The sequence below is a fragment of the Salmo trutta genome, chromosome 20 (assembly GCF_901001165.1).
Source record: "Salmo trutta chromosome 20, fSalTru1.1, whole genome shotgun sequence".
NCBI classification, from domain to species: domain Eukaryota; kingdom Metazoa; phylum Chordata; class Actinopteri; order Salmoniformes; family Salmonidae; genus Salmo; species Salmo trutta.
In genome coordinates this window covers 31792912-31814425 of record NC_042976.1, presented here as the reverse complement: position 1 = coordinate 31814425, position 21514 = coordinate 31792912, and the positions used below count along the sequence as shown (strand labels likewise).

Genomic DNA, 21514 nt, shown 5'->3' with positions numbered 1-21514 from the left:
TTCATTGTTACAACACTGTACATAGCCATAATATAACATTTGAAATATCTATTTTTTTGGTGAGTAATGTTTACTGTTAATTTCTGATTGTTTATTTCACTTTTGTTTATTATTTATTCCACTTGCTTTTTAATGTAAACACGTTTCTCATGCCAATAAAGCCCTTTGATATGATTTGAATTGAATAGAAATCAGTCGCCACTGGGCACAGATTATCCATCACAGTGTACCTCATCTTCCACCATTCACTCACTGTTGTCAGATGCTTTCCATTTGGAATATCCAAAGATTCCTAGAACTTCACACACATTCGCTTTCCCCCCGGGCTCTGGAGTTTGGAGTTTTCCGGATCACACTCAACCCTCCCATCAGTTCATGAAAGCGGAAGTTTTCTTGGTTTTCTTCCCTGTCTCCGAGCTGTTGAATATTTTAATGTGTTGTTAGGAATCAGGAACGATGAATTATAGAGGAGCTCCAACTGAGACCGGAATGGAAAGTCAACTTTAAAGTATAGATGTAAGACTACTTAAAGGCAAGTACCATAAGGCCATAATTATTGGCACCCTTGATAAAGATTAGCAAAAAAGAATTTTTATAGCCCTCAGAACAGCCTCAATGCATCGGGCATGGACTTTACAAGGTGTCGAAAGCGTTCCATAGAGATGCTGTCCCATGTTGACTCCAATACTTCCCACAGTTGTGTCAAGTTGGCTGGATGTCCTTTGGGTGGTGGACCATTCTTGATACACATATAAACTGTTGGGCGTGAAAAACCCAGCAGCGTTGCAATACTTGATACACTCAAACCAGTGCACCTGGCACCTACAGTACTACCATACCCCATTCAAGGGCTTTTAAATATTTTGTCTTGCCCATTTACCCTCTGAATGTCACACACACAATCCATGTCTCAATTGTCTCAAGGCATAAAAAATATTTCTTTAACCTGTCTCCTCCCCTTTATCTACACTGATTGAAGTGGATTTAACAGGTGACATCAATAAGGGATCATAGCTTTCACCTGGATTCACATGGTCACTCTGTCATGGAAAGAGCAGGTGTTCCTAATGTTTTGTACACTCAGTGTATAACTCAGTATTTGTATAAATAAATTATACAAATACTGAGCTATATTGTATGCTCAAAAAATTGGGACATGATTTTATACTAATACAATTGCTCAGAGAACAAGATTTTGTTAAACAAGTAATAAAAGAGATCTCAAAAAGATAGGGGTCACAATTATTGGCAATCCTGTTTTCAATACGCCAGCACCGTCACCTTCTGAGGATAATGATAGTGAGCCTTTTTCAAAAATATTTTATGAGATTGGAGAACATGTTGGGAGGGATTTTAGACTGTACCTCCATGCAGAATCTTTCTAGATCCTTGATATCCTTCGTCTGCTCTTATGGACTGGCCTCTTCACTTCAAACCACAGGTTTTCAATGGGGTTCAAGTCCTGAGACTGAAATGCCATTGCAAAATGTACATTTTGTGGTCAATTAAGCATTTCTTTGTGGATTTTGATCAATGCGTGGGGTTATTGGCTTGCTGAAAGATCCAGTTGCGGCCAAGTGTCAGCCTCCTGGCAGAGGCAACCAGGTTTTTGGCTAAAATGTCCTCATACTGAGTAAAGTTAATGATGCTGTTTACCTTAACAAGGGCAACAGGACCAGTGGAAGCAAAATAGCCCCATAACATCAAAGATGCACCACCATATTTTATCGTAGCTTTGAGGTATTTTTCTGCTTCTGCTTCCGTTTTTCAACGCTAAATCCACCACTGGTATGTGTGGAGTTTGATAAACGGCATTGGCACTTGGATTGGGACCAACGCTATGGTCAGATGACATGAAAATAGAGCTCTTTGGCCACGCACACCAATGGTGAGTTTGGCGTTGAAAAACGGAAGCATACTGTTGAACTCGGAAGTTTACATACACCTTAGCCAAATACATTTAAACTCAGTTTTTCACAATTCCTGACGTTTAATCCTAGTAAGAATTCTATGTCTTTTGTCAGTTAGGATCACCACTTTATTTTAAGAATGTGAAATGTGAAATTTTGGCCTATTCTTCCTGACAGAGCTGGTGTAACTGAGTCAGGTTTGTAGGCCTTGCTCGCACACACTTTTTCAGTTCTACCCACAAATGTTCTATGGGATTGAGATCGGGGCTTTGTGATAGCCACTCCAATACCCTGACTTTATTGTCCTTAAGCCATTTTGCCACAACTTTGGAAGTATGCTTGGGGTCATTGTCCATTTGGAAGACCCATTTGTGACCAAGCTTTAACTTCCAGACTGATGTCTTGAGATGTTGCTTCAATATATCCACATACTTTTCCATCCTCATGATGCCATCTATTTTGTGAAGTGCACCCCCACAACATGATGCTGCCACCCCCATGCTTCACAGTTGGGATGGTGTTCTTCAGCTTGCAAGCCTCCCCATTTTTCCTCCAAATATATTGATAGTCATTATGGCCAAACAGTTCTATTTTTGTTTCATCAGACCAGAGGACATTTCTCCAAAAAGTACGATCTTTGTCCCCATGTGCAGTTGCAAACCGTAGTCTGGCTTTTTTATGGCGGTTTTGGAGCAGTGGCTTCTTCCTTGCTGAGCGGCCTTTCAGTTAAGTCGATATAGGACTCGTTTTACTGTGGATATAGATACTTTGTACCTGTTTCCTCCAGTACTTCACAAGGTCCTTTGCTGTTGTTCTGGGATTGATTTGCACTTTTCGCACCAAAGTATGTTCAAATCAAATCACATTTATTTATATAGCCCTTCTTACATCAGCTGATATCTCAAAGTGCTGTACAGAAACTCAGCCTAAACCCCAAACAGCAAGTAATGCAGGTGTAGAAGCACGGTGGCTAGGGAAAACTCCCTAGAAAGGCCAAAACCTAGGAAGAAACCTAGAGAGGAACCCGGCTATGAGGGGTGGCCAGTCCTCTTCTGGCTGTGCCGGGTGGAGATTATAACAGAACATGGCCAAGATGTTCAAATGTTCATAAATGACCAGCATGGTCAAATAATAATAATCACAGTAGTTGTCGAGGGTGCAACAAGTCAGCACCTCAAGAGTAAATGTCAGTTGGCTTTTCATAGCCGATCATTGAGAGTATCTCTACCACTCCTGCTGTCTCTAGAGAGTTGAAAACAGTAGGTCTGGGACAGGTAGCGCGTCCGGTGAACAGGTCAGGGTTCCAGAGCCACAGGCAGAACAGTTGAAACTGGAGCAGCAGCACGGCCAGGTGGAATGGGGACAGCAAGGAGTCATCATGCCAGGTAGTCCTGAGGCATGGTCCTAGGGCTCAGGTCCTCCGAGAGAGAGAAAGAAAGAAAGAGAGAAAGGGAGAATTAGAGAGAGCATACTTAAATTCACACAGGACACCAGATAAGACAGATATAACAGACTGACCCTAGCCCCCCGACACATAAACTACTGCAGCATAAATACTGGAGGCTGAGACAGGAGGGGTCAGGAGACACTGTGGCCCCATCCGATGTTTGTCTCTAGGAGACAGAACGCCTCTGCTTCCTGAGCGGTATGACGGCTGCATGTTTCCATTGTGTTTATACTTGCGTACTATTGTTTGTACAGATGAACGTTGTACCTTCAGGCGTTTGAACCAGACTTGTGGAGGTCTACAATTTTTTTTCTGAGGTCTTGGCTGATTTCTTTTGATTTTCCCATGATGTAAGCAAAGAGGCACTGAGTTTGAAGGTAGGCCTTGAAATACATCCACAGGTACACCTCCAATTGACTCAAATGATGTCAATTAGCCTATCAGAAGCTTCTAAAGCCATGACATAATTGTGATACATTGAATTGTAGCTCAGTTGGTAGAGCATGGTGTTTGCAACACCAGGGTTGTGGGTTCGATTCCCACGGGGGGCCAGCACAGGAAAAAAATGTATGAAATTGTATGAAATGTATGCATTCACTACTGTAAGTCACTGTGGATAAGAGCGTCTGCTAAATGACTAAAATGTAAAAAAAAAAAAAAAATGTAAATGTATAAGTGAAATAATCTGTATGTGAACAATAATCTGTCTGGGAAAAATTGCTTGTGTCATGCACAAAGTAGATGTCCTAACTGACTTGCCCAAACTATAGTTTATTAACAAGAAATTTGTGGAGTGGTTGAAAAACGAGTTTTAATGACTCCAACCTAAGTGTATGTAAACTTCCGACTTCAACTGTATGTAGAAAAGTACCTCATACCTACAGTAAAATATGGTGGTGGATATTTTATGTTATGGGCTATTTTGCTTCCACTGGTCCTAGATCCCTAGATTTTTTTTAAATTACTTGTTGTCTGAGCAATTGTATTAGTATAAAATAATATAATAAACCCGTTTTGGAGCATGCAATATAGCTTATTTTATAGTGTCTTTTTTTGTTCATCTTTATCAAGAGTGCCAATAATTATGGACCTGACATATCTAGAATTGACTAGAATAGCACAAAGGAGATGTAGCTGTGTTGCATTGCCATTGTTCTATTCATGACAATCCTTAGCTACAGTGTATGTGCATCACCAGTGTAACAATGCCTGCTTAATTCAACTGAGAAGGGTAATGTAGATGTCAAATAAAGATCAGGTGAAGTGTGTGTCCACTCCATCTATTCACTTTCTATGTTGACGTGGCGAATACCTTTGTTGTCATTCTCTCTCTCTCTCCCTCCAGCTCCACACTAAGAGTCCAGAGACTGAAGAGATAATCACACAGGAAAGGATCCTTCCAGAACACACATAGGGATCTGATCTGCAGAGAGTGTGTGTGTGTGAGGAGGCCGTGTGGTGTTTGTTCTTAACCCCCTCCACCCCTCCACTCCTTACCCACAATCGCGTTCTCCAACCTCCCTTACCCCCTGACCCCTAACCCCCAGCCATGATGTCGGGGAAGGGGAAGGCTAGCCCGCGTCACCGGCCATGGTCCGTGTACCGGGCTAACACCTTTGACCTCTCAGCTGAGATGATGGGGCTGACTCTGGCAGGTAAGGGCCATGTTACCATAGTTACCGTAGTAACAGTATTCCTGTATGTTTGCCCACTGAAAATAAGTATGTGCATAAACTTACCTTTTTTGTCGCTGTAGTTGTAAAAAAATAAATAAGAATATCTTGTGTTCTTGTAGGTAACAGTCAGGACCCAGATGAGCCAGTGCTGGAGTTCAGCCTGGGTGAGTGATGTTGCTGAAGTCATCTTCTCACTCCGGTTCAATTGTCTTTGATACTTACAACAGTACCAGGGTTTCTGTTAGCGGTTAATAGCCGGCTTTTGTCCAGTTGAAAAAATGGAAAAACCCATAAATAAAATTACTGCTGGTCAATTGTCAGGGTCCCATTACAAAATTATACTTTTTAGCCTATTCATTGATGGAAATACCAGTCGATGGAAATACATTTGACTGGTCATGGTTATCAGTCTATAGGTTAATTTGCATGATTTAATGGAATTAAATTGCCGCATGCACAGTATATTTGTTATGTAGGCTATCTTATTTATCACACGCTGTAAGACAGCGCAAGAGCTGCTGCTGCAACAACTTGTGGTGCTTTCAAGACAACTGTAAACTCTGAAAAATAAAAGGTCAAATCGTGATGTCAGTGATGTTCAGGTAGGAAAGTCGGCGCTCTAGAAAGAGGCCTGAATGTTTTAATACATATTATGAGGCATGTCTTAACTTTCTTCAAAGTAGCCATTTAGATCTCCCCTTTTTCTAAATTTGTAACGGATATTTTCATCTCTGTCACATGAAACCGCTCGAATGTGCAGTGCCCTTTTGACAACAGTGTTTTGCTGCTAATTGCATTATGGAACAAACACCCGCACGTAGCCTACTGCCTTGTGCACATTGCTGCGCTTATATTGTGAAGAAATAATAGTTAATCAATATTTTAAGCTAAACATTCTCATCTGTTACATCAGACTTTTGCTAGGCCAACTGGTTGTATGAATTTTGAATCTGTCCCAGAGTTTGGAATAAACAATATCTTTCTCGACAAGCTGATCAATAGAATAAGTAGCCTAAACTTTTCTACTATAGTAGATTGACATAGGCTAGTGATTTTGCTGTTTGTTACGTGTTGTTGGCTGAGGAAAAGTAAGTGTGGCTCCGAAGAACATGGCTGAGGTTTTACATTCTCCCAACCAATTGTGCTATTTTGTTTGTTTTTTCAGTAACTTCTTTTGTAACTTATTTTGTACATAATGTTGCTGCTACTGTCTCTTATGACTGAAAATAACTTCTGGACATCAGAACAGCAATTACTCACCGCGGACTGGAACAAACTGTTTCCTTTAACGAGTCCAACGAGAAGGATATACTGCTTTCACTGGAACAGACCCAGATCCCCGTCATTTGCGTGAAGAAAAGACGCAGGAAAAGCCTCTTCCTCAATGTTTTAATTTTTTATTTCACTTTTTATTTCACCTTTATTTAACCAGGTTGGCCAGTTGAGAACAAGTTCTCATTTACAACTGTGACCTGGCCAAGATTAAGCAAAGCAGTGCGACAAAAACAACAACAGAGTTACACATAAACAAACTTAATCAATAACACAATAGAAAAATCTATGTACAGTGTGTGCAAATGTAGAAGAGCAGGGAGGTAAGGCAAAAAATAGGCAATATTGGCAAAATAATTACAATTTAGCATTAACACTGGAGTGATAGATGTGCAGATGATGATGTGCAAGTAGAGATACTGGGGTGCAAAAGAGCAAGAGGATAAAGAACAATATGGGGATGAGGTAGTTGGGTGTGCTATTTACAGATTGGTTGTGTACAGGTACAGTAATTGGTAAGCTGCTCTGACAGCTGATGCTTAAAGTTAGAGAGGGAGATATAAGACTCCAGCTTCAGTGATTTTTGCAATTCGTTCCAGTCATTGGCAGCAGAGAACTGGAAGGAAAGGCGGCCAAAGGAAGTGTTGGCTTTGGGGATGACCAGTGAAATATACCTGCTGGAGCAAGTGCTATGGGTGGGTGTTGCTATGGTGACCAGTGAGCTGAGATAAGGCGGGGCTTTACCTAGCAAAGTCTTATAGATGACCTGGAGCCAGTGGGTTCGGCGACGAATATGTAATGAGGGCCAGCCAACGAGAGGATACAGGTCGCAGTGGTGGGTAGTATATGGGGCTTTGGTGACAAAACGGATGGCACTGTAATAGACTACATCCAGTTTGCTGAGTAGAGTGTTGGGGGCTATTTTGTAAATGACATCGCCGAAGTCAAGGATTGGTAGGATAGTCAGTTTTACAAGGTTATGTTTGGTAGCATGAGTGAAGAAGGCTTTGTTGCGAAATAGGAAGCCGATTCTAGATTTAATTTTGGATTGGAGATGCTTAATGTGAGTCTGGAAGGAGAGTTTACAGTATAACCAGTGTCACGAACCGGCTCAAAGTTCGTAACAAAAGGGAGACAATGTGGAGATAAAGAATAACAAAATATATTTATTAACTGAAGTAAAGTAAATACAATTAACAATGGTGTGTGTGATCAGTAGTCAGTGGTGTAAGTGAGTGGTTGCGTGTATACATATGATAATGAGGGGTGTTGAAAGGTGCCAACGCACACTGCTGCTACTCACTGTTTATTATCTATGCAAAGTCACTTCACCCCTACTTACATTTACAAATTACCTCAACTAAGCTGTACCCCCACTGACTCGGTACCGGTACCCGCTGTACAGTGCCTTGCGAAAGTATTCGGCCTCCTTGAACTTTTCGACCTTTTGCCACATTTCAGGCTTCAAACATAAAGATATAAAACTGTAATTTTTTGTGAAGAATCAACAACAAGTGGGACACAATCATGAAGTGGAACGAAATTTAGTGGATATTTCAAACTTTTTTAACAAATAAAAAACTGAAAAATTGGGCGTGCAAAACTATTCAGCCCCTTTACTTTCAGTGCAGCAAACTCTCTCCAGAAGTTCAGTGAGGATCTCTGAATGATCCAATGTTGACCTAAATGACTAATGATGATAAATAGAATCCACCTGTGTGTAATCAAGTCTCCGTATAAATGCACCTGCTCTGTGATAGTCTCAGAGGTCTGTTTAAAGCGCCGTAAGATTTTCAAAGTGCACATAAGAAATCGATAAGAAGGACCGCACATCGTTGTATCCTCAACTTGCATGTTCTGTTAATATGAATGACCATATTCTAAATTTGATTTATGTCATTCTGAGCATTCTGGGCGGACGCCCTAACCAATGCATACGGATCCAGTAAATTTCTTAAATGTCCAGTCAATTAAAATGTTGCCGGTCAAATGGAAACCCTAAACAGTACCCATTGATTCTTGAAGAATAAAGCTTATAAATGCCTTATTAGTTTAGTACAACTGTCTTACTTATCATAACACAAAAAAAATTAAACAAATTACATTTCCCCAGCCCCATCCCTATTTTAGGGCCAGGATTGAGATTTCAGATTTTGCTTTTAATGTTCACTTCCCTGTTATACCCCCAGCTTGCAGTGAGCTGATCACCCCAGCATTGGACCGTAAACCGACCAGCTTTGTGGCGGTCAGCTGTACCACTCCTCCCCAGGCCTTCTGGACCAAACATGCTCAGACAGAGATCATAGAGGTAGAACCACACCCAGAGATGGGCAGTATTTCTGTTACATGTATTCAAAATACATATTTAATTACTTCTGAAGAACAATCTAATGTATTTTGTAACTTTTCTATACCATTCTTTATAGGGGTTCACAATTTTGTGGCCCCCTTTCACCCTGCATTGGTATCAGAAGGCTGATGGATTTAGGGTTTGATAAGAGTGTCTGCTAAATGATTTAAATGTAAATGTAAAAAGATTAACACTTGTAAAGCATGCTGGATAGGATTATAATGAGCTCTGCCCCCAAAACAAGGCCAATAATAATACCCAGTGTGCTTTGCAATTGTTCATTTTTACATTTAGCAGACACTCTTACCCAGAGCGACTTACAGTCAGTGAATTCTCTCTCTCTCTCTCTCTCTTTCTCTCTCTCTCTCTCTCTCTCTCTCTCTCTCTCTCTCTCTCTCTCTAGGGTACTAGTAATCCTATCTATCTGAGCAGTATAGCGTTCTTCCAGGACTCTCTGATCACTCAGCAGACCCAGGTCAAGCTATCTGTGTATGACGTCAAGGACCGCTCCCAGGGCACGGTACGAAATATCACCCTCAAAAACTACTCCAACTCCCCCACTACATTCAACTGCCCAAACCTCACAACTTTCCAAACTCTTCAACCCCAAACTAATCAAACACTCCACTCCCAGATGTACCTGCTAGGGTCAGCCATGTTCCCTGTGAAGGAGCTGCTGCAGGACAAACACCACAGACTCCACCTCACCCTCAGGTAACACACAGACACATACACACACACAACCTCCATATACATCCTCAGCTATTGTTAAGTAGTAGGGCCGGGTATGGGCATAAGAGCCTAAGTACTGTAGAGACACCTATTACTGTCTGTCCCCAGGTCAGCGGAGAACGAGCGCATGGGCAACATCACCATCATCGCCTGGCAGATAGAGGAGAGGAGGGAGCAGAGAGCCCCTGTCGCACGGCAGGACACCATCAATGGCAGGGTGAGTAGCCTGGTCTGCTTCTTAATGAGGAAGGAAGACTGTAAGGTCAAAACTTAGTAATAACCATATTATCTGATTTGTTTGACGATGTACCACAGAGTATGTACTGTAGACCTACTTTGTTAAATGTTTGTAGGATTATTCTTTGCACCTTTTCCCCTTTCCTGGCTTACCTGTCTGTGTTCAGATCACTGTCCTCTGCTCGAGGCAAGCTAGGGACAGCCATATTGCTTTCACTTGTTTGGTGAGTGGCCAAGAAGGACAAGGAGAAAGGTTAAATCCACATGGTAGAAATTCAGCCAGTCGGTTCAGGTTACTGTTCAAGTGAAGGGTATCCAGGATGAATCATACAATGAAGATGTCTGTTCCTTTTTGTGTTTCTCAGATGGTTCTTCCAGTGGATGATAGCCTGACTGAGTCCGTGAACATCAGGGCCAAGTCTGCGTCTCTGTGCAAAGACACACTGCTGAAGGCTGGTGAGTGTGTGTTCCAGTGTGTGTCAGTCAGTGTGTGTTTCTCTATTGGCAAGTGTGTGTTTGTCTGAAAGGGCAATTCCGCCACTTTTCAACCTCATATTAATTATCTCCAGCACCAAAACAGTGTATGTGAAAACAGCACATTTCTATAATCTGTGGTTAAAAAGAAAACAAAGGTCCTAAAAAAATGCTTCTCTGTGACATCACAGGGTAGGATTAAAAGTAAAAAAAGAAATAAAAAAATGCAATTTTCAAAACCGGCAATGAGTTTCTAGCCAGAGGGAGGGTATTTTCTTGATTGAGACAGTTTCACAGACATGTTCAATCTATCCTCGTCCCAGTCTGTAATCCCAACATATTTAAAGCTGACCACCATTGTCCCTGTTCCCAAGAGCTCCAAGGTAACCTGTCTAAATGACTATCGCCTTGTAGCACTCACATATGTAATTATGAAATGCTTTGAAAGGCTGGTCATGATACACATCAACACCATCATCCCAGACACCCTGGACCCGCTCCAATTTGCATATCGCCCCAACAGAACCACAGATGATGCAATCTCAATTGCACTTCACACTGTTCTCTCCCACCTGGACAAGAGAGGAAATAACTATGTGAGAATACTGTTAATAAACTACAGCTCAGCTTTCAACACCATAGTCCCCTCCAAGCTCATCACAAAACTAGGGACCCTGGGACTTAACCCCTCCCTCTGCAACTAGATCCTGGACTTCCTGACCACAGGCCCAGCCTTCAACACGGGGCCCCTCAGGTGTGTGTGCTCAGTCCCCTCCTGTACTCCCTGTTCACCCACGACTGCGTGGCCACGCACGACTCCAACACCATTATCAAGTTTGCTGACGACATGACTGTGGTAGGCCTGATCACCGATGGCGATGAGTCAGCCTACAGGGACGAGGTCAGAGACTTAGCAGTGTGGTGCAGGACAACAACCTCTCCCTCAATGTCAGTAAGACATTGTTCGTGCATTCAAGACACTATCCGAAGGGTGACGAAGGGTGACGCGCCCGACGCGTTTCGTGACAAAAAAATTCTAAATATTCCATTACCGTACTTCGAAGCATGTCAACCGCTGTTTAAAATCAATTTTTATGCGATTTTTCTCTTAAAAAAGCGATAATATTCCGACCGGGAAACCCTGTTTTCGTTCAAAGACGAAAAAATAAAAACATGGAGTCGTCTCGTGCACGCGCCCCCAGTCTCATTGTTCTCTGATCGACCACTATCCAAATGCGCTACTGTTTTTCAGCCATGGGCTGCAAAGTCATCATTCAAAGTTCTGCCGCCTTCTGAGAGCCTATGGGAGCCGTAGGAAGTGTCACGTTACAGCAGAGATCCTCAGTTTTCAATAAAGAGAGTGTAGAAGGCCAAGAAATGGTCAGAGAGGGCACTTCCTGTAAGGAATCTTCTCAGGTTTTTGCCTGCCATATGAGTTCTGTTATACTCACAGACACCATTCAAACAGTTTTAGAAACTTTAGTTTTTTTTATATGCATATTCTAGTTTCTGGGCAGTAGTAATAACCAGATTAAATCGGGTACGTTTTTTATCCGGCCGTGCAAATACTGCCCCCTACCCTAGAGAGGTTAAGCACCAGCTGTCAGAGCAGCTCACAGATTACTGCACCTGTACATAGCCCATCTATGATTTAGCCCAAACAACTACCTCTTCCCTTACTGTATTTATTTATTTTTATTTTTTCTCCTTTGCAACCTATTATTTCTATTTCTAGTTTGCACTTTCTTCCACTGCAAATCTGCCATTCCCTGTGTTTTACTTGCTATATTGTATTTACTTCGCCACCATGGGCTTTTTTTGCCTTTACCTCCCTTATCTCACCTCATTTGCTCACTTTGTATATAGACTTATTTTTCTACTATATTATTGACTGTAGGTTTGTTTTACACCATGTGTAACTCTGCTGTTGTATGTGTCAAACTGCTTTGCTTTATCTTGGCCAGGTCGCAATTGTAAATGAGAACTTGTTCTCAACTTGCCTACCTGGTTAAATAAAGGTGAAATAAATAAGGACTTAACATGGTCCACATACACCCTCCACATACACCCTCCTCCTATTTTATTTATATGTTAAGACTCTGCATCATTGTGAAGGGCTTGTAAGCAAGCATTTCACATTAAAGTCTACTCCAGTTGTATTCAGTGCGTGTAACAAATACAATTTGATTTGATTTGATTCCCACATCACCGTGAATCTCAAAGTGTTAAAACATTTTTTTTAAATGTTTTAACTTTCGATGATGTCATCGGGTAGACCTTTAAAAAAAATGTTGTTCCACAAAACATAGAAATGCGCTGTTTTCACATATGTAGACACTGGTATTGTGCTGGAGATAATGAACATTTGGTTGAAAGTGTTGAAATTGCCCTTTAAGTGTGTGTTTTAATGAGATAGTATGTATGTCCTTCTCTATTCATAGCATACTCCTAGGTTCTAATTCTCAGAGTAAAAAACTATACGGACACTATGAAAGCTTAACCAAGTTTTATTCTTCCCAGAGGGTCAATACAGCTGCATTCAGACAAAACATGTTTCCACCAACACAAGTATATATATACTCCAATTTAGATGCACTCCTTCTCTCCAACCCTTACATCTGTTATGGTTCGACAGGAGGACGAAGTGATGGGATAATAAACTGTTCCTCCTCCCTTAAGGTGACCTGACCTGACCTGACCTCAACCCCCTTGATGCCTAATGCAAAGTTCTCCACCCATATCACCTATAGCACTCCCTTAACTGCCTCTCCTCTAACCAGCACATTCCAAAGCCATCTGGCTCCTACAGATAACTATTTAACTTCTGATGTGAAAACCAGTCTCTATAACTCATCAGACACTATAGTATTACTTCTGATGTATCATGTGTCTAGTATAACAATGTTCCAAGTTTAACCCAGAATCTAACAATACAGACAGTTTACAGATTTAGGAATTATGACACTGTATCCCACTGCTGGCTTGCATTTGAAGTTAAGCAGGGTTGGTCCTGGTCGGTCACTGGATGGTAGATCAAATGCTGCTGGAAGTGGTATTGGAGGGCCAGTAGGAGGCACTCTTTCCTCTGACCTACAAAAAATATCCCAATGTCCCAGGGCAGTGATTGGGGACATTGCCCTGTGTAGGGTGCTGTCTTTCGGATGGGATGTTAAATGAGTGTCCTGACTCTGTGGTCACTAAAGATCCCATGGAACTTATTGTAAGAGTAGGGGTGTTAACCCTGGTGTCCTGGCTATATTCCCAATCTGGACCCTCATACCATCATGGCCACCTAATCCCCAGCTTCCAATTGGCTCATTCCTCTCCCCTGTAACTATTCCCCAGGTTGTTGCTGTAAATGGGAATGTGTTCTCAGTCAACTTACCTGGAAAAATAAGGGTTAAATCAAATAAATGCATTTAATAAATGATGTAATGAATGATTAATTGATGTATTGACTAGTGTTTTGCTGTGCTGTCAGTGTTTGGTGGCACCATGTCTCGTATGTACCGTTTCCCCACCACGGACGGGAACCACCTACGTATCCTGGAGCAGATGGCTGAGAGTGTCCTCTCTCTACACATCCCTCGGCAGTTTGTCAAACTACTGCTGGAGGAGGACGCTGTCAGGTACGCTGCTATACACTGTTAAAATGAAGTGCTTTGTAACGCAAAAACTAATGGCAACTGAGCTGCCACCAAGGTGAAGGAGACAAAATATTAACTCTGTTGGAGTATTGAAACACATCATCCTGAGAGATTTTTAAACATTACATGGCGTGTGTAACAAATCAAATTAAATGTTATTTGTCACATGCGCCAAATAGAACAGAATAGAACCAACAATAGAACCAACAATGCAGTTCAATAAATAGAGTTAAGAAAATATTTACAAAATAAACTAAAGTAAAAAATAAAAAGTAACACAATAAAATTACATAAGAACAAGGCTATATACAGGGGGTACCGGTACCAAGCCAATGTGCGGGGGTACAGGTTAGTCGAGGCAATTTGTAAAGTGACTATGCATAGATAATAAACAGTGAGTAGCAGCAGTGTAAAAACAAGGGGAGAGAACTGTCTATGACTTAGGTGACTGGAGTCTTTGACAGTTTTTTGGGGCTTCCTCTTACACCACCTAGTATATAGGTCCTGGATGTCAGGAAGCTTGGCCCCAGTGATGTATTGGGCCATACACACTATCCTCTGTAGCGCCTTACGGTCAGCTGCCGAGCCAGATGGTGATACCAGATGGTGATCCAAACAGTCAGGATGCTCTCGATGGTGCAGCTGTATAACTTTTTGAGGATCTGAGGACCCATGCCAAATCTTTTCAGTCTCCTGAGGGGGGAAAGCTGTTGTCGTGGACCAGAGTTTGGACCAGGATACTTTGTTGGTGATGTGGACACCAAGGAACTTGAAACTCTTTACCCGCTCCACTACAGCCCCATCGATGTGAATGGGGGCGTATTCGGCCCTCCTTTTCCTGTAGTCCACGATCAGCTCCTTTGTCTTGCTCACATTTTGGGAGAGGTTGCTGTTCTGGCACAACACTGCCAGGTATCTGACCTCCTCCCTATAGGCTGTCTCATCGTTGTCGGTGATCAGGCCTACCACTGTTGTGTCGTCAGCAAACTTAATGATGGTGTTGGAGTCGTGGGTGAACAGGGAGTACAGGAGGGGACTAAGCACGCACACCTGATGGGCCCCGGTGTTGAGGATCAGCGTGGCAGATGTGTTGTTGCCTACCCTTATCACCTGGGGATGGCCGTCAGGAAGTCCAGGATCCAGTTGCAGAGAGAGGTGTTTAGTCCCAGGGTCCTTAGCTTAGTGATGAGCTTTGTGAGCACTATGGTGTTGAATGCTGAGCTGTAGTCAATGAACAGCATTCTCACATAGGTGTTCCTTTTGTCCAGGTGGGAAAGGGCAGGGTGGAGTGTGACTGAGATAGCGTCAACTGTGGATATGTTGCGGCGGTATGCGAATTGGAGTGGGTCTAGGGTTTGATGATGGTGTTGATGTGGGCCATGAGCAGCCTTTTAAAGCACTTCATGGCTACCGACGTGAGTGCTACTGGGCGGTAGTCATTTAGGTAGGTTACATTCAAATTCTTGGGCACAGGGACTATGGTGGTCTGCTTGAAACGTGTGTATTACAGACTCGGTCAGGGAGAGGTTGAAAATGTCAGTGAAGACACTTGCCAGTGCATGCTCTGAGTACACTCCTTGGTAATCCGTCTGGCCCAGCGGCTTTGTGAATATTGACCTGTTTAAAGTTCTTCTCACATCGGCTACGTAGGGCGTGATCACACAGTCGTCCGGAATAGCTGGTGCTCTCATGCATGCTTCAGTGCTGCTTGCCTCGAAGCGAGCATAGAAGGCATTTAGCTCGTCTGGTAGGCTTGCGTCACTGGGCAGCTCGTGGCTGTGTTTCCCTTTGTAGTCCGTAATAGTTTGTAAGCCCTGCCACATCCGACGAACGTCAGAGCCGGTATAGTAGGATTCAATCTTAGTCCTGTATTGACGCTTTGCCTGTTTGATGGTTCGATTGAGGGCATAGTGGAATTTTATATCAGTGTCCGGATTAGTGTCCCGCTCCTGAAAGATAAAGCTCGGTGCGGATGTTGCCTGTAATCCATGGCTTCTGGTTGGGATATGTACATGTGGTCACTGTGGGGACGACGTCGTCAATGCACTTATTGATGAAGCCGGTGACTGGGGTGGTATACTCCTCAATGCAATTGGATGAATCACGGAACATATTCCAGTCTGTGCTAGCAAAACAGTCCTGTAGCATTGCATCCGCGTCATCTGACCACTTCTGTATTGAGAGAATCACTGGTACTTCCTGCTTTAGTTTTTGCTTGTAAGCAGGAATCAGGAGGATATAATTATGGTCAGATTTGCCAAATGGAGGGTGAGGGAGAGCTTCGTATGCGTCTCTGTGTGTGGAGTAAAAGTGGTATAGGTTTTTTTCCCTCAGTTTGCACATGTGACATGCTAGTAGAAATGAGGTAAAACTGATTTAAGTTTGCCAGCATTAAAGTCCCCGACCACCAGGAGCGCCGCTTCTGGATGAGCATTTTCTTGTTTGCTTATGGCCCTATGTAGCTCGTTGAGTGTGGTCTTAGTGCCAGCATCAGTTTGTGGTGGTAAATGACGGCTACGAATAATATAGTTGAGAACTCTCTTGGTAGATAGTGCGGTCTACAGCTTATCATGAGGTACTCTTCCTCAGACAAGCAATACCTAGAGACTTCTTTAATATTAGACATCGCCCACCAGCAGTTATTGACAAATAGACACACCACAGCCCCTCGTCTTACCTGACTTAGCTTCTCTGTTCTCCCAATACGCGGAAAACCCAGCCAGCTCTATATTATCCATGTCGTCGTTCAGCCATGACTCGGTGAAACATAATATATTACAGTTTTTAATGTCTCGTTGGTAGGATAGTCTCGACCGTAGATCATCTAGTTTGTTTTCCAGTAATTGCACGTTGGCCAATAGAACCGATGGTAATGGCGATTTACTCACTCGCATACGAATCCTAACAAGGCACCCCAACCTTTTCCCTTGGTATCTCCGCCATTTCACGCTAATGATGGGGTTTTGGGCCTGTTCTCCGGAAAGCAGTATATTCTTCCCGCCTGACTCATTAATGAAAAAATCTTCCTCCAGTTGGATGGTGAGTAATTGCTGTTTTGATGTCCAGAAGCTATTTTCGGTCATAACAGACGGTAGCAGCAACTTTATGTACAAAATGAGTTACAAACAATGCGGAAAAACAAACAAAATAGCACAGTTGGTTAGGAGCCTGTAAAACTGCGCTATTATTACATTATTATTACACCACTTAATAAAGCGTTGAGCAACACCTTGCCAGGGACTGGGAGCATATACAGTACCAGTCAAAAGTTTTGACAGACCTACTCATTCAAGGGTTTTTCTTTATTTTTACTATTTTCTACATTGTAAAATAACACATATGGAATCATGTCGTAACCCAAAAAGTGTTAAACAAATCTAAATATATTTTATATTTGAGATTCTTCAAATTAGCCACCCTTTGCCTTGATGACAGCTTTGCACACTCTTGGCATTCTCTCAACCAGTTTCATGAGGAAGGCTTTTCCAATGGTCTTGAAGGAGTTCCCACGTATGTGTTTTGGGTCATTGTCCTCTTGGAAAACAAATGAAAAACAAGCGCAAACCAGATGGTATGGCATATCGCTGCAGAATGCTGTGGTAGCTATGCTGGTTAAGTGTGCCTTGAATTCTAAATAAATCACTGACAGTGTCACCAGCAAAGCACCATCACACTTTCTCCTCCATGCTTCACGGTGGGAACCACACATGCAGAGATCATCCATTCATCTACTCTGCATCTCACAAAGACACAGCGGTTGGAACCAAAATTTGGACTCATCAGACCAAAATACAGATTTCCACCGGTGTTTCTTGGCCCAAGCAAGTCTCTTCTTATTGGTGTCCTTTAGTCTTCTCTGAACAGTTGATGTTGAGATGTGTCTCTTACTTGAACTCTGTGAAGCATTTATTTGGGCTGCAATCTGAGGTGCAGTTAACTAATGAACTTAACCTCTGCAGCAGAGGTAACTCTGGGTCTTCCTTTCCTGTGGCGGTCATCATGAGAGCCAGTTTCATCATAGCGCTTCATGGTTTTTGCGACTGCACTTTAAAAACTTAAAGTTCTTGAAATGTTCCATATTGACTGACCTTCGTGGCTTAAAGTAATGATGTGCTGTTGTTTCTCTTTGCTTATTTGCGCTGTTCTTGACATAATTTGGACTTGGTCTTTTACCAATCAGGGCAGTCTTCTGTATACCACTCCTACCTTGTCACAACACAACTGATTGGCTCACATTCATTAAGAAGGAAAGAAATTCCACAAATTAACTTTTAACAAGGCACACCTGTTATTTGAAATGCATTCCAGGTGACTACCTCATGAAGCTGGTTGAGAGAATGCCAAGAGTGCGCAAAGCTGTCATCAAGGCAAAGGGTGGCCACTTTGAAGAATCTCAAATATAAAATATATTTTGAATTGTTTAACACTTTTTTGGTTATTACATGATTCATGATACATGATATGTGTTATTTCATAGTTTTGATGTCTTCACTATTATTCTACAATGCAGAAAATAGTCAGATAAAGAAAAACCCTGGAATCAGTAGGTGTGTCCAAACATTTGACTGGTGCTGTACATGATAATTTAGTGTGTTGATGCTCCCTTTTACATGCACTGAAACCCCAAAAAGTGTTTTCACAACATTCTCTTAAAAACACCAATATTCAGATTGAAGAACCACTTTGGGTTTTTGAGAGTACTTATATTTTGTTTAAAAACAATTTCTGTGTATCAGAACACTTCCATTGGGTCTACATTCAAACATCAGATCTCAGGTTAGGTGCGCTACTTTCCATGGTTTCACTACACAATCATGGTGTATTGAGTCTTTTTACTTTTACAGTGTACTACTTTGTGTGTGTGTGTGTGTGTGTGTGTGTGTGTGTGTGTGTGTGTGTGTGTAGGGTGTGTGAACTGGAGGAGTTGGGGGAGTTGTCTCCATGTTGGGAGAACCTGAGGAGGGAGATTATTGCTCAGTACCAGACCATCATCCTCAGCTACCAGGAGACCATCGGCGACCTACACGAATATAAAGGTTAGCGCCATACTTTATAGAACATTACACCAACAGTCCAGAAAACACAACAATCCTGCTGGACTGCACCTAAACATTTTAAAAACATATTATTAATATCAGTGTTGTTAGTACAAGTGTTAACAACACGGCAATCAGGGATGATTTTAGCATGTAAATCTTGGTGGGGGGGATGCATGCCAGCAAAACCATTACACAACACAACACAAAACAATACATGAATTGCACTATAACGGTGACAAACAGTGCCCACAAACTGTTAGGGCCTACATAAAGCTGTCCCAACAGCAGAGTCCCTCCCAACAGCAGTCCCAACACCTTACCACTGCTACACCTGGCTATCAGCGGAGCCTCATTCAGCCTCATTTACTGCCTTTTAAAAAAACATAGCTGATATGGCTGACAAATGTGGTTTCTAATGACAATTAAGATGTACAAACTATGGCATAAGGGGACTACAAGCGGATAAGAGGCCATCCCTTATTTCGATTAAGACATTAATGAGCGAGCTAGGATGGACGTAGTCAATATAGATATTTGTTCAGCACTTTTGAAATGTACACCAACAGAATTCAAAACAGTGTTCTCCCTGTACAACAAGTCAGAACTGTAAGATAAATAAAGGGGGCATATAAGCAGACAATGAAAGCTCTTACAATATTTGATGATTACATTTCTCTAAAACAGGTTATAGGCTACATGTGCACCACCAAGTCAGAACAGTAGGTGAAAGTAAGAGGCGTAAATAGAGCAAATTATTAGGGTGAGGCACATGGGCTACTAACAGCTTACTACACAACATACACTTAGTATTACTTTCTTAGCTACAGTATACATATCTCCCTGGCATATTACATAATTTATGCAGTAGCATACAGTACAATACATTTTTGGACTCACCTTGTGATGTACTCACTTGAACAGGAAGGTGGCGCAGATGTCCTTCGTGGGAAAATTTTGTCATCAAAGTCTGGCATTCTCTGGATTTATGGTGCTTTCAAAACAACTGGGAACTCCAAAAAAAAAACAAGGTTGAATCATGATGACGTCATTGATTTTCAGGTTGTAGCTCTAGAAAGAGGCCGGATTTACAATTCCGAGTTGGATGACCGTTTAAAACGTATTTTCCCAGTCAGAGCTAATTTATTTCCAACTTCCCAGTTGTCTTGAACTCACTGAAGTCAAGTTTTCGCAGTACAAGTTAACAGTTGTTTTGAGCGAGGCACAAATCATGCTTCATGAATGTTTATCATTCAACATCATAAACTTGGAAAAGAGCCCCTTAATCCCAGATTTAGGACCACACAGCCACTCCACTGAATATCAGGCTAGTGATTGCTTTGCAATTTTTGCAGTTAGCCACTGTCACTGATTCCTTCCAAACCACTCATTGTTGAATTTACGATTTCCAACTTGTTGTGTAATGTTTATGTCCAATGGCCGATGAGCACTGATACGTTTTATCTTCATTATTTATATTCATATGACAAGGATAAAAAGGATTTGCCAGCAGATTGACTTGATTCATGATGATGACTGCTAGCTAAGATTTTGAAAGTATGATGTTGACATGATCAGTCCAATCAAAGATATTGTACATATGAAGTGATTTGACGTCATTTTATCTGTGGCCAATGATCTTGAGCCTTCTTGGATAGGCACTTCTAATGTAACTCTATGGCATCACCCAAGGGGCTAGAATAGACTTGGCGGTGACGTAGTGTCCCGTTGAGTGACAGAACACTGAGCCAATCACGGCGCAACGCTCCGTATTTTCTGCTGGCTTGCCCCACCACCACAGAAAGCACTGAGATAGGCTGAAACACCTGCATTTTGGAGCTGCCTTTGCCCAACCTGCCCTGAATGACGGGTCGCCACTGACTGCAATGATTAGCCTTATAAATGGCATGCCAAATTCATGGTATTTTATATGAACTTTTACATTTGGTCATCTAACATATTCATAACATAAATAAAAAAGACAATGTCCAAATGTTAAAGTTTATATAAAATATAATGAATTTGGCGTACAATTTATAGGGCTATGCAATGATATGCTATAACATGTCACTACAGATATATCAGAAACCTGCTACATTAGCACTGTTAGCACTATAATATAATATTTAATATCACTAATGCGTCAGTAACATACAGAAAGAGACCATCAGCAATATGCAAAAGTACAATAGTTGGCATCATCATCCATCCTACTCCTCTTACAGGTCCCTCCTTTAAGTCCAGTACTCTGAAAGCAGAGAAGAAGCTGGAGTTTATCCCCACTAACCTACACGTCCAGAGGATGAGAGTACAAGGAGAGTCTGGCTATGGTAGGGAACCTGTTATATCTATCAGTCTCTATGGTAGGGAACCTGTTATATCTATCAGTCTCTATGGTAGGGAACCTGTCATATCTATCAGACTCTATGGTAGGGAACCTGTTATAGCTATCAGACTCTATGGTAGGGAACCTGTTATATCTATCAGTCTCTATGGTAGGGAACCTGTTATATCTATCAGACTCTATGGTAGGGGACCTGTTATAGCTATCAGTCTCTATGGTAGGGAACCTGTTATATCTATCAGACTCTATGGTAGGGGATCTGTCATATCTATCAGTCTCTATGGTAGGGAACCTGTTATATCTATCAGTCTCTATGGTAGGGAACCTGTTATAGCTATCAGTCTCTATGGTAGGGAACCTGTTATATCTATCAGACTCTATGGTAGGGA

At 42.0% G+C, this 21514-nt stretch overlaps 1 protein-coding gene across 3 annotated transcripts in view; it reads left to right on the top strand.

Annotated features, from left to right (window-relative positions):
- The window catches only part of LOC115155874 (type I inositol 3,4-bisphosphate 4-phosphatase), a 47315-nt gene that overhangs the window by 12741 nt on the left and 13060 nt on the right, over positions 1-21514 (top strand). For all 3 annotated transcript variants that reach the window (XM_029702876.1, XM_029702875.1, XM_029702877.1), the window contains exons 2-11: positions 4703-5012; positions 5153-5197; positions 8495-8613; positions 9059-9175; positions 9290-9369; positions 9496-9604; positions 9990-10080; positions 13580-13727; positions 18651-18781; positions 21007-21111. In XM_029702876.1, coding sequence (XP_029558736.1) covers positions 4907-5012; positions 5153-5197; positions 8495-8613; positions 9059-9175; positions 9290-9369; positions 9496-9604; positions 9990-10080; positions 13580-13727; positions 18651-18781; positions 21007-21111 — 1051 coding nt within the window. In that variant the 5' untranslated portion in view covers positions 4703-4906. The remainder of the gene's footprint in view (positions 1-4702; positions 5013-5152; positions 5198-8494; positions 8614-9058; positions 9176-9289; positions 9370-9495; positions 9605-9989; positions 10081-13579; positions 13728-18650; positions 18782-21006; positions 21112-21514) is intronic.